Genomic DNA, 13,298 nt, shown 5'->3' on the forward strand with positions numbered 1-13,298 from the left:
GGGGGGCGGTCATGTGCTCTTTCCGGTCTTTTCAGGTTTGGGGTACAGATTGATTGCCTGAGCGGGACTCAATAGGAAGAATACTTTGGGAAAAAAATCCAGTCCACTCTGTGGAGGCACTCCTTTCGAAACGGTGAATGGCCTCAGAATTGACTTGATCACAGACCTTTATTTTCTGCCTCAGGTCCGCTGCTCTTTGCATTATTCAAAGCTGAGGGCTGATAATTACAGCATGAGGTGCTTAGCCCACTTGATAATCCTTCCATCTCATTATGGTCCCTGCTCCTAGGACCTTCCCAGCTGCCGTTCTCTGTCTTTATTCTACACCCGAGTGGTATCTGGAGGAAGTGACCACTATACTAGTTTGGGGGTCAGCAGCACTTTGCCCCTCCAATAGCATCACTCGGCTACCACCATAATCATTTCCGTTGCATTGCTTTGAAGTGGGCCGATGTCTCTGGAGACTTGATACATCCCGCAGTCCGCTACTGTGCAAGTAATGAGCCTGGCTCGGGACTGTAGCGAAGTGGTTGTGGCCTCGTGAAGGCCAAAAGGTGCCCAGTGGGAGCAAAGCTTCCCAGTGAGGACTAGGAGGCCGACCTGAAACACCTGTTTGGCGGAACCGGACAACAGAGGAAGCAAGGGCAGCCCCCGAGGATATTGGAGTCCCTGGGCTCCGTGGGGCAAATGATTGAAGGATGCCCATCTTCTGTCTTAATTAACTGGCTAAATCGGGGGTTAAGGGCAGTCATGCTAGGGTCACTACAGTACCGAGAAGGAGCGCATCATCACTTGGCAAGGAAACTGACCAGCTGTCAAACAGCGGGCCCGGAGACGCCAACCCGATGCCAGCCTTTGTGACTGCCTTATGAATATTCACGATTATTTAATCCAATCAACGCCGGAACAGGTCAGAGCACACCAATCGGCATCGTTAGATGGGCGGCTAGTCCTAAAACAGGCTAGAAACGGAACCCTTGAGTCGAAGGGGTAGGTTTCCCGAGGAGTGTGCTTGCGCGGTTGGCAACTTTACGTCACTTCCTGTCGGACCGGCGGAAGTTGCCTCCGAGCGCGTCGCGGTTTGGAGGAATTCCGGCGGTGGCAGAAGTGGTTGCATTTTGTCTGTACGGGAGAGTCGTCATGGCGGCGGTGGATTCGGATGTCGAATCGCTGCCTCGTGGGGGTTTCCGCTGCCGCCTCTGCCACGTTACTACAGCCAACCGTAAGCGGTGGCTAGTGAGGGGGGTGGTTGCGGGTTTCGTCTTTGGGTTCTAGCGAAAGTTAGGGTAATTGATCATAGTTGCCGTTAAGTCGGTTAAAAGGGTCACTCACCCCCTTTTTCACTCTGACATGAACGAGAAGATTGGAGAGTGGGAAAAGTCCCACCGTCTTACACCTTTCCTTCCCCGTATACGAAATTTCCACGACGAAGGTTTCATTGTATTGTTTGCTCTGTAACCATCATCTACTGGACATCTGCTCTTTGCCTGGTCCTTTGCTGGCTTTTTTTTTTTTTTTTTTTTTTGGGGGGGGGTGTTCAGATACAGGAACTCACCATCTAGATTGAGACAGTTTCAGTGCTGTATACACTTGTTTGGAGAGCTGTACCATCACAGGAAAGGCAGTAATGAAGTCGGGGAAGCTCTACAGAGGACCAGAGGCAAGGATAGGTGAAACTTTATAGGCATGAATGGGGTAGAAGGTATCAGGAAGAAAAGGCAGAGGTCCTGAACAGCAGTGCAGAAGGCTCAATGAAATCTAGAATTGTGATCTTCCTGAACAGTCTTCTATTCTTCCTTTTCTGTGTGAATGGTACCCCACCATATGTCTAGTAGGGCAAACCAGAAACGCAGGAGTCTTTCTTGACCTGACAGATACTTTGGTGGCATCAAGCAGCTGACTGGTAATAAAAATAATACTGGAAGCTATTTTTTTTCCACATTTGACCATGTTCCAGACTCTGCCAGGTGCTATATATGAATAATAGCTATGTGGTATGTACTTTTAAAAAATCTTCATTTTATTCTCAGGAAACTGATGCACAAGAGCTTAAGCAACTTGGCCAAGGTTTTACACAGCCTCACAGAGCTGGGATTTCAGAACGTGGGCAGTGCAATTTCAGATCCTACACTTGTAGTCACTACCCACATACCTACATTTGATTCATGAGAATCATCCAGGACCTTGATTTATTCAGTTCTTTCCTATATGACTTGGATAAGTTGCCAGTTAATTTCTTTATAATTTTAGGTGTTATTCTACCTAGCATATATTGATGGTTTAAAACTTTTATGTCCCATCATTCTATATATAGGACACTTATAAAAATTTAAATTGAGTGCTTACTTTGGCAGCACATATAATAAAATTGGAATGATACAGAAAAGATTAGCATGGATGACACGCAAATTTGTGAGGTGTTCTGTATTTTTAAATTTTTACATTGTTTTAAAGACTTAAAAAAGCCTTTTAGGGAAGTTTTTTATTCAGGTTATTTTAATTAGTCTCATTTTTTTTTTTCCTACATGATATCTTTAACCAGATGAAGTAAAACAATTATTAAAATTAAACCTAAAATTGAGTTGTAGACTTAAAAAACATTATGGTGTTAAATATCAAAATTGGAGATTAAAATGTACAGAACAGGGTTTTTTTAAATGGACAAACTTTAGAGAGTGAATCCTTTTTTTCTAAATGTCAAGTTAAATTTATTTGTACTCAAAACTCAATACAAATTAAAAACATTAAAAAAATGTAATGGCACACAACTGTAATCCTAGTGGCTGAGGCAAGAAGATTGCAAATTCAAGGCCAGCTTGGGCAACTTGGTGAGGCCCTCTCTCAAAACAAAAAATTTAAAAAGCCGAGGATGTAGCTAAGTGGTAGAGCACCCTGGGCTTGATCCCCAGCACCAAAAACACAAATGAAAAAAAGCCTTAAATTGAATAATTTTATAGGTGTCCTAAATATAGGATGATGTACATAATAGGTTAAGAACTACTTGTAGTGTAACAGTTCTCCTGGAAACCACTTAGACAATGCACCATATAGACAAATAGACAAGAATGTCAAATATGAAGGGAGCTAGGACTTTGTTTATTCAAAGGTCATACTTTCTGTGACTTGAAAGATTGGTAGGATTTAAGTATGCATAGAGCAGAACCAGAAAATGGGTACACTGAAGAATAATTTGGATGTTTTTGTCTCACACTTGTCTCTGCAGGACCCAGCCTAGATGCCCACTTGGGAGGCCGGAAGCACCGGCATCTAGTAGAACTACGAGCTGCCAGAAAGGCCCAGGGACTTCGAAGTGTGTTTGTTAGTGGCTTTCCCAGAGATGCGAATTCTGCTCAGCTTTCTGAGTACTTCCAGGCATTTGGACCTGTGGCCAGTGTTGTCATGGATAAAGACAAGGTAGAGTGAATGGCTTTAGGGATAGAGTGTATCAGGTGTACTGTATACTGAAAGAGACAAGAGAGAAACTTAGCAGTTTGCTTTGGCTGGTTCCTAATGTGGCTTGTCCTTCATGGATTCCACAGAACTTGAGATAGCCTAGCTTTGTGAGATTCTCACATGTTTCCCATCCCTTGGATTTTATTTGCTCCTGTACTTAGGGCTGCATTCTGAATAGTGAACGGGATAGATGTGGTCTCTGCTAGTACAGAGCTTACAATCTAGAGGAAAAAGTAGACAATTTAATGAGTAATTTTAGTGCAAGTTGGTGCTTATAGACTATCATACCATTGGCAGATCAACCCCTGAAGAAGCTGATTGATAAACTGGCTGGTAGTTTATTAACTACATTAATACTGCAGTGATTTGGTCAGAAAAACCTGACCTGGACAGCAAAACAGACTTGTTTGTGGTGGTCCTTTTGCTTGCTTCCATGCAAACCTTTTGTTACTGTTTCTCTAATCTCTTGAAATAGGTCCTCTATTGTGGTGCTGTGTTGTTCATATTGTGGTTCTGGGGCTGCACTCTGGTTATATAGGTATGGCTTAGGTGATCCCAAATGTCCTTTGGGGTTGAGGGAAGCAGCTCAGTGGTAGAGTGCTTGCCCAGATGCTTGAGGTTCTGAGTTCCACCCCTAGCACCAAACACAAAAAAGTTATTTATACATCCTTAGCAGACCAGGTCTTCTTTTAGAAGATTTGTTAGTGCTTCCATTAAGCAACCACACTTCAAGTGGCTTGAATAAAGCTTAATTTTTTCTTGAGTAACAAGAAATCTAGCCTGGGAAGTTTGTGGTTTTGTTTTGTTTTCTCTGTCATTATTAACGTGACATGTGGCTCTCACTAGGTTGAAGGGCAGAGTATAAAAGGCTAGTGCCTGCTCAGTCTGACACACTTTATCCCTTCCTCCTGAGGCCTCCTTGGTGGACTTCTATTTTTTTTTTCCCTACTGGGGATTGAACTCAGGAACACCCAACTACAGACCACATCCCAGCCCTATTTTTGTATTTTATTTAGAGATAGGGTCTAACTGAATTGCTTAGCACCTTGCTGTTGCTGAGGCTGGCTTTGAACTCTTTTTTTTTTTTTTGCGGTGCTTGGGATTGAACCCAGGGCCTTGTGCTTATAAGGGAAGCACTCTACTAACTGAGCCACCTCCCCAGCCCATGGCTTTGAACTCTTGATCCTCCTGCCTCAGCCTCCAAGGCTGCTGGGATTACAGGGGTGCACCAGCGTGTCTGGCTCCTTAGTGGACTTCTTGTATTTCCTCAATGAGAATTCTATCACATTGTTACCCTTAGCTGTAGGGAAACCTGTGAAATTAAGGTTTTTCAGTTGGGCACTTTGCTTCTGAATAAAGTCAGGGTTCTGTTCATAAGGAAGAAAGAAAATGTATATTGGGTGGGCAGTTGTCAGTGTCTGCCCCGGGTTACTTCTTCAGAAACGTCAATGTCCCCATTTTTGTTGATAATTATTTCATTTGCAAAGAGTGATCTTCTTTAATCAATATATTGAAGTTAACATGTTAATATAATTATATTATTTATATTACTATTATAACATATAATACCTAACATACATTAATATAAATATATTAATATAAGTAAGTTGGAGATTCTAGAGTTTAAGAACCTAATTGGGAGGCAGCCACAAGTTCTTACTCTCTCTGAATTTTAGAGGTATTTGTAAAATGGAAATAATACATACCTCATGAGAGTCTTACGAACCTTAGAAGTAGTTAGTGTATGTGAATTGCTTGGTTTATAATAAGTTCTAAACAAATGTAGCTCTAATCAAGAATGGGGGCATAGAGAGGGAAAAAAAATGGCCAAGACACTAGTCTTCTGAATCTGGTAATTCTCCTCTCCCTGAAGTTTTTGAGAGAAATGTGTGCATCAGTACCAAGCCAGGCAAAGGGACATCTAATTTCTAGTTGGGGCTTTGATTGAAAACTTGATGTTGAACTGTAGTCTGGTGTGTTATGATTCCTCAGAGACTAATCTGCTTAGATCCAAGTAACTGCCTTTGTCCTTGGCTTCACTTAGGTTCTTTACTCTGTTTGGAATAAAGGTGAGAATGAGGATGGGAAGGATAATTGAGATGTGATTTTTAATTGGTATGATTTACACAACGTAACAGTTCACCCTTTAAAAGTAATTCAGTCCCAGCAACTCAGGAACTACAAGTTTGAGGTCAGCCTCAGCACATCAGCAAGAACTTGTCTCAAGACAAAAAAAAAAAAAAAAAAGAAAGAAAAAATGCCTGGGGACATAGTTCAGTGAATAGCACCCCTGAGTTCAATGACCAATACCGCAAAGAAAAGTATATAATTCAGTGGTTACTCTGTATTAACATTCTCCAATCATCACCATTATCTAATTCCAAAATGATTTTACTACCTTAAAAAGAAATCTCATACCCTTTTTTGGTCACTTTCCATCTGTGACTCAGGCCTGTGTGCTGGTGAGGCCATTCTCCCAGTTGATTTTTTGTATATGGTATGAGGTAAAGGTCCAGCATTATTCTTTTGCATATGACTGTTGTTCAGCACCATTTATCAATAAGACTGTTCTTTCCTCCTGGGTCTTGGCACCTTTGTTGAAAATTGGTCAACAGTAGATGTGTAGGTAGAATTTGTGTGACTCAATTCCATTCCCTTCACATTGTCTTAGTGGATGCCTTTTTTTTTTTTTTTTTTTTTTTGTACTCTGGGTTGAACCCAGAGGCACTCTACCATTGAGCTACATTCCCAACTTTTAAAATAAAAAAATTTTTTTTTTTGAGACAGGATCATGCTAAGTTGCCTGGGCTGTCCTGGAGCTTGCAGTTCCCCTGCCTCAGCCTCCCAAGTTGCTGGGATTACAGGTGTGTGTCATTACACCCAACTGAGGGTGCCTCTTTATAATGAGGATGTGGCTCCAGCTTTACTACTGGAGAAGACATAAAAGAATAATGTATTTTGCCCCCAAACACCTATGTTTTTATTGCTTCTGCTAACATTTTACCTTTAAAAATATGGTCCAATGAATGTCATTCAATTCACTCAAATCATTGAAGCCTGCCTGTCATATTGCTGTTTTTTTTCTAGATGCTAAATTCTTTGAAGATGAGATTTATGTGTTTATATTCATGCCTGGAAGTGTGCATTACATAGATTTTTTTGTGTGCACCTATGCTTGGGATTGACCCAGGGCCTTGCAGATGTTTAATGTGTGCTCTACCCTGGCCCCACATAGGTTTTGGTTTTTTTTTTTTTTTTTTTTTTTTTTGGTGGTGGTCTTGGGGATTGAACCAGGGCCTTGCTTATCCTAGGCAAGTGGTCTCCCACTGAGCTACATCACCAGTGCCATATAATTCCTTTTTTTTTTCTACTGAGAATTGAACCCAGGGTCACTTCCACCAAGCTATATCCCCAGTCTTATTTATTTACTTATTTTGGTACCAGGGATTGAACCCAGAGGTACTTAACCACTGAGCCACATCCCCGGTCCTTTTTATGTTTTATTTTGAGACAGGGTCTCCCTAAGTTGGTCAGGTCCTCACAAAGTTGCTGACCACAAAGTTGGTCAGGGTCTCACCAAGTTGGCTTTGAACTTGCAATCCTTTTGCCTTAGTCTCCTAAGATTATAGGTGTGCACCACTGCACCTGGCTTATTTTTGATTTTGAGGCAGGTCTTGCCAAGTTGCTGAGGTTGACCTCAAACTTTGTCTCCTGAGTTGCTGGGATTTACAGGTGTGTGCCACTGCACCCAGCCTATATGGATTCTTTCTGAATGTTAAGAGTCAAACCAGGAAGAGTTAAGGGGTGGGTCATATTATAGTCTGTGAAATCACATTTTTGGGAAAAGGGACAACAAATAGATAAAATGAGACTTTTCAGCAGCACACTAGGGTGAGAATATAATGTATAAGATGGAAGAGAGAAATTTTCTAAATAGGCTCCCTATTGATGAAAACAGCAAGAACCTATTCCCAACACATGAGTTAATCTGCATTTCAAAGATTTGTATCCATTGTGGTACTGTGTATTTGGATTCTTGGTTGCAAAACCATCTTTCCTGTGTTTTGCCAGGGAGTATTTGCCATTGTGGAGATGGGAGATGTGGGTGCTCGGGAGGCTGTCTTATCACAGTCCCAGCACAGCCTAGAAGGACACCGCTTGCGGGTCCGGCCACGGGAGCAGAAGGAGTTCCAGAGTCCAGCCTCCAAATCCCCCAAAGGAGCAGCACCTGACAGTCACCAGCTGGCCAAAGCACTAGCTGAGGCTCCAGATGTGGAAGCACAGATGGTAAAACTTGTCCATTTGAGGGAATTGTCAGAGGCTGAACGGCAGCTTCGGAGCCTTGTGGTAGCCCTGATGCAGGAAGTCTTCACAGAGTTCTTCCCTGGTAAGTCCATTGCCCCTTGCCTGAGCTCTTCTTGTCCTTTGTTCCAGCTCTGGTGTGTCAGCATACCTAGCCCTCTCTCAGCTGGAGGTGTTTATTTGATTGGTCTTTCATCCATTGTGTTCTGCAATCTCCTGCTCTTCCCTAATGTTTCTTCACTTTTTTTGTTTGCTTGGCTCCTAGGCTGTGTGGTCCATCCTTTTGGCTCTTCTGTAAACAGCTTTGATGTCCATGGCTGTGATCTTGACCTCTTCTTGGATCTGGGTGACTTGGAAGAGCCCCAGGTGAGTGATCAGGGAGGCAGCTGGAGAATGCTCATATGACTGGGCAAGTTCTTAACCTCTCTGCCTTAGTTCTACATTTGTAAAAATGGGAATAATGAGACCTATATAAAGGTTTATTGTTGCTGGAGAAATGTGAATATGAATGGATAAAAGGTTATATAAGTAAGGTAATTTGGGGATTTTGCTTATCTGTATTTTCTGACATCTAATGTACAGATTTGGTTTTTGGAATAGGAAAGGGCTATTATTTTTTTAAAAATTGACTTTTAGGCCAGTTTTAAGTTCTTAGCAAAGTTAAACAGAAAGTAAAGTTCCTATGTACCTACTGCCCCCACAAAAAAAGTTATTTTCTTAGCAGTGCTGGGTATGGAACCCAGGGCTTCAGGCATGCTAAGTGATGTACCACTAAGCTACACCCCCAACCCTCAAGAGTTGTGTTCTCTCTCTTTCCTAGGGATTGTCTAGTAGTGAGATACATCTCCAACCCTTTTTTAAAATTTTATTTTGAGACAGGGTCTTGATAAGTTGCTGAGGCTTATCTCCAGAGTTGGTGGCCATCATGTCCCTTTACCCTTAATATTTTAATGTGTACTACTTAAGAAAAAAGGCACTCCAATGTGTAACCCCAGTACAGTGGTCAAGTCCAGGAAATGTTTTACTAGTACAGCTGTCCTGACAATGTACTGTTGTATTTTAGCCTTTATTTTGGAATAGTTCCTCTGCCTTTCTTTGTCTTTCATGACAATGATTGTTTTGTAAAATATAGACCATTTAATGGAATTAGAAGGTTATTTTAAGAAAGGATTGCTATGAGGAAAAAGTAAATGAGTTAATATATGTAAAGCCCATAGATTAGAACCTGGCACATAGTAACCAGTAAGTAATAGATACTATCTTGGGGACAGAGATGTCCCCTGGTTAGGGAGTAACAGGAGAGGCATTCACTTAGCTCATTTCCATCCACAGCCAGTCTCAAAGGCTCCAGAGTCTCCATCCTTGGACTCAGCCCTTGCTTCTCCATTGGACCCTCAAGCCCTGGCCTGCGCCCCAGTCTCTCCTCTAGGCTCACAGTCTCCAGCTTCTCCCCAGGATTCTGAAGCTCTGGACTGTGAAACTCCTTCCTCCTCCCTGGCACCCCAAACTCCGGACTCAGCTTTGGCTTCTGAGACTGTTGCCTCTCCCCAGTCCCTGCCTCCAGCCTCACCACTGCAGGAGGACAGGGGGGAGCAGGACCTGGGGAAGGCCCTGGAATTAGCAGAGGCCCCAAAGGGGGAGAAGCCAGAGGGAGCAGCAATGCTGGAGCTGGTGGGATCCATTCTCCGGGGCTGTGTCCCTGGGGTATACCGAGTCCAAACTGTGCCTTCTGCCCGGCGCCCTGTTGTCAAATTCTGCCATCGGCCTTCTGGTCTTCATGGTGACGTCTCCCTCAGTAACCGGTACCTTTGTGTGTGGTGGGGGGAGGCCAGCTGAGTTCTGGGGTGGCTGGGGAGGGAGTCCTGACTTGAGGCTCCTGTATCTGCTGAGTCAAGTGGTCCTTGTTTGGTCCCATCTCTACCACTTACCTCTCTTATCTGGTTTCCATTTCAATATTGGCAGTATGTTCTTTGAAATGCTATTTTTAAAAGAAGTAGAAGAGTTCTATGGCTACATAAATTTGGAAAATGTAAAGTGAAATTCAAACAGGTTTCTCCCTCTTCTCTTCCCTGCTTCCCTTTCCCTTTCTTTGTCACTTCTTTCCTGTATAACTTTGTTTAATAAAGGCTCTGAGCAGTCTTGTATAGCAGTTCTGTGAATAGCGAATGTACAAGATGAGCACATAGGATGTTGTGCTACCCAAGTTCATTTGACATTATAATTTTTTTCATTATGCTGGGGATTGAACATGGGGCCTCCTCTACCACTCAGCTACATCTTCAGCCTGGATTTTGACATTCTTTGCACAGTCTCTCAGAAGACCGGCTTTTTTCTTTCTTTCTTTCTTTTTTTAAATACTGGGGATTGAACCCATTGGTGCTTTAACCACTGAGCTACCTCCCTCATATTTTTTGAGGTGGGGTCTGGCTGAGTTTCTGAGGCTGACCTTGAACTTGTGATATTCTTCTTTCAGCCTTCCAAGTTACTGAGATTACAGGCATGCACCACTATGTCCAGAACAAGACCAGCATTTTGGCAACATTTTGGGAAACATTCTTTTTACTTTATTGCAGCTGGCCCTAAATCTGGAATAAGAGCTGGTGGGGCGAGAGGTTCCCAATCCCTAACACCCTTGTCTACTTTGTTCCAGGCTGGCCCTGCATAACTCCCGTTTCCTGAGTCTGTGCTCTGAGCTGGATGGGCGAGTCCGGCCCCTCGTGTACACTCTCCGCTGCTGGGCTCAGGGTCGAGGGCTGTCAGGTGAGGATGAAGCAGAACAGAGTTGGTCTGAGTTGGCTATCAGAACAAAGGATTCAGGGAGAGAAGGGAGGTGCTACCGGAACCAGGGTTGAGAAGACTGCCAATGAGGGGTTTGGGAACACCTCTTCTCTAACTAGAACTATTGATTATTTACACAGGGAGTGGCCCCCTTCTCAATAACTACGCTTTGACTTTGCTGGTCATCTACTTCCTTCAGACCAGGGACCCTCCTGTGTTGCCCACTGTGTCCCTACTCACCCAAAAAGCAGGTACTTCAGCCCAACCTCAACCTTGTACTTCATCAGCTTCGTGCCTCCTCTTCCTTATAAAACTAACGTGGAATGAGATTTCTGCTGTCACTCCCCCCGCCATTACCACCCTTCATCCCTCTAATCTTCCTGTTTCCAGGCTGACCCTCTCCTTTTTTGCTTTCATAGGTGAGGGGGAGCAAGTGGAAGTTGATGGCTGGGACTGTAGTTTTCCCAGGGATGCCTCAAGACTGGAGCCCAGCACCAACGCGGAGCCCCTCAGTGAGTCTGGGGAGCCTGGGAGGACCACTAATAATCTCAGTCACTGTAGTGGTAATGCGTCTTACTCACTGCACCAGGCATGGGTCTGGCAGCAGCCTCACCGATGGAGAAACCATGCCTTGGAGCAGTTCAGTGGCTTGCGTAAAGCTACACTGGTAGTAAAGGCAGGGAGAAACATCTGGGGAAGGACATGGCTGCGGGTGTAAGGGGGGAGGCTTGACCTTTTTTTTTTTTCTTTGGTGCTGGGGATCGAACCCAGGGCTTTGTTTATAGGGATCAGAATGGAGAAGCCTGGTCTCAGGACCGTTCTGAGCCCCTTGGGAGGGAAAAAGAAAGTCCTGCTAAGGAAGTGACTTTGATGCAGGCCCTGTCTCAGTTCCAGCCTCCAACTGACCCCTTTCCCCAATCCACCTCCTCCTCCAGGTTCCCTGCTGGCCCAGTTCTTCTCCTGCATCTCTTGCTGGGATCTTGCTGGCTCACTGCTATCCCTGAGGGAGGGTCAGGCATTGCCAGTAACAGGGGGCCTGCCCTCTAATCTCTGGGAAGGTCTGCGCCTTGGCCCCATGAATCTCCAGGACCCCTTTGACCTGAGTCACAATGTTGCAGCCAACGTGACCAGCCGGGTGGTTGGGCGTCTACAGAACTGCTGCCGAGCAGCAGCTAATTATTGCCGAAGCCTCCAGTACCAGCACCGCTCCTCTAGGGGTCGGGACTGGGGGCTGCTCCCCCTTCTGCAGCCCAGCTCTCCGAGCTCCCTGCTGTCTGCCATGCCTATTCCTTTACCCCCTTTTCCCTTCCCCCAGCTTACTGCTGCTGTGGTCCAGGTGTTAAGAGAAGCACTGGGATGCCATATAGAACAGGGAACCAAGAGACCACGGTCAGAAGGAGGTGGGACTGAGGAGTCTCCCCAGGGAGGGACAAACAAAAGATTCAAGCTAGATGGACAGAAGAGCTGTGAGGAGGGGAAAGGGGAGCAGCAGGGATGTGTAGGGGACCATAATGAAGATGGGGTGGAAGAAATGGTTATAGAAGTTGGAGAGACACCACAGGACTGGGCCATGCAGAGTCCTGGGCAACCAGGGGAACCACCCCTGGTGACCAGAAAGTATCTAGCCACTGGAGAAGAGGGGCAGCCAGGCCATGCATTGCTGTTGGCTGAGCACAGACCCGTGGAACCTGAGGTGGCCCAAGAAGAGATGAAGGGCGAGACAGGGAAGGGTGAATCTTCCCCTTCTGCAGTGAGCTGGCGCTGTGCCTTGTGGCACCGAGTATGGCAGGGGCGACGGCGTGCTCGGAGACGCTTGCAGCAGCAAGCCAAGGAAGGAGATGAAGGCAATGCTGGCTTGGGAGCAGAGTGGCTGGCAGCAGAGGCTCGGGTGACCCAGGAACTGAGGGGACTGAATAGTGGTGAACAGAGGCCAAAAACTGAGCCCCTTTTGGCCTTTGTGGTGTCGGCTTCCCAGGCTGACCAGACTCTCTCCGTGACCCCACTCCAGGACTCCCAAGGCCTATTCCCTGATCTCCATCATTTCTTACAGGTTTTTCTCCCTCAAGCACTTAGAAAACTCCTTAAGTGAGGACTTGGACCCTAAAGGGCAATAAAGCTGCTAGTTTAATACAAATATGCTCTAGTTTTCTCTAATTTTCACCTGATATGAATCCTCTACCTTTTCTTCCTGCCAGTTTCCAGGGCTTCATGCAGCCTTTGGACAGTCTGGCCCCCCACCCCCCAAATTCCCGAATGACATTGTGGTGGGTTGATCAGTACTTGTTAGAACAAAGTTGCCTCCACAGTTACCCTGCTAACCCACGTTTATAGTGACGTGGCTAGAAATTTGGGTTCATTGGGTCTCCCCTTGAACAGGAGAGTTCATTGTATTCTTAAACTGGATGAGATTTTTCAAACCTGAATATGGGTACAAAGCAACCAATCAAGCCCAGCTAGGTGGCACATGCCTGTAATCTCAGTGACTCAGGAGCTGAGAGAGGAGGATCCCAAGTTTGGGGCCAGCCTCTGCAACTTAGTGAGACCCAGTCTCAAAAAGACTGGGGAATGTAGCTAAATGGTTCAATCCCCAGTACCCTCCCCCGCAAAAAAGCAACCCATCAGAACGTAACTGTCAGCCTCAGTGTTGGTGCATGCCTGAAACCAGAGGCTGAGACTGGAGGATCACAAGTTTGAGGTCAGCCTGGTCAACCACTGAGGTTGTGGCTCAGTGGTAGAGCACTTGCCTCGAATGTGTGAGGTACTGG

The 13,298-nt window shown here is 45.1% G+C and overlaps 1 protein-coding gene and 1 pseudogene across 1 annotated transcript; both read left to right on the forward strand.

The window, feature by feature from the left end:
• Window positions 1–1,076: 1,076 nt before the first annotated feature.
• On the forward strand, window positions 1,077–13,200 carry Tut1 (terminal uridylyl transferase 1, U6 snRNA-specific). Its single transcript, XM_047517372.1, has 9 exons — window positions 1,077–1,222; window positions 3,224–3,414; window positions 7,525–7,840; window positions 8,021–8,121; window positions 9,088–9,557; window positions 10,406–10,515; window positions 10,674–10,784; window positions 10,953–11,045; window positions 11,469–13,200. Exons 1-9 carry the CDS (start codon window positions 1,141–1,143, stop codon window positions 12,620–12,622), a joined length of 2,628 nt encoding a protein of 875 aa, XP_047373328.1. The 5' UTR covers window positions 1,077–1,140; the 3' UTR covers window positions 12,623–13,200.
• On the forward strand, window positions 2,339–2,432 carry LOC124960901 (uncharacterized; annotated as a pseudogene).
• Window positions 13,201–13,298: the final 98 nt, after the last annotated feature.

This window comes from Sciurus carolinensis, chromosome 11, assembly GCF_902686445.1.
Source record: "Sciurus carolinensis chromosome 11, mSciCar1.2, whole genome shotgun sequence".
Classification (NCBI taxonomy): domain Eukaryota; kingdom Metazoa; phylum Chordata; class Mammalia; order Rodentia; family Sciuridae; genus Sciurus; species Sciurus carolinensis.

Bases quoted from the DNA above. Each gene is read 5' to 3' on its own strand.
- Tut1 (XM_047517372.1), top strand. From the start codon at position 1,141: ATGGCGGCGGTGGATTCGGATGTCGAATCGCTGCCTCGTGGGGGTTTC. The intron at 1,223-3,223 runs GTAAGCGGTGGC...TTGTCTCTGCAG, and splicing joins CCACGTTACTACAGCCAACC to GACCCAGCCTAGATGCCCAC. The intron at 8,122-9,087 runs GTGAGTGATCAG...TTCCATCCACAG, and splicing joins GTGACTTGGAAGAGCCCCAG to CCAGTCTCAAAGGCTCCAGA.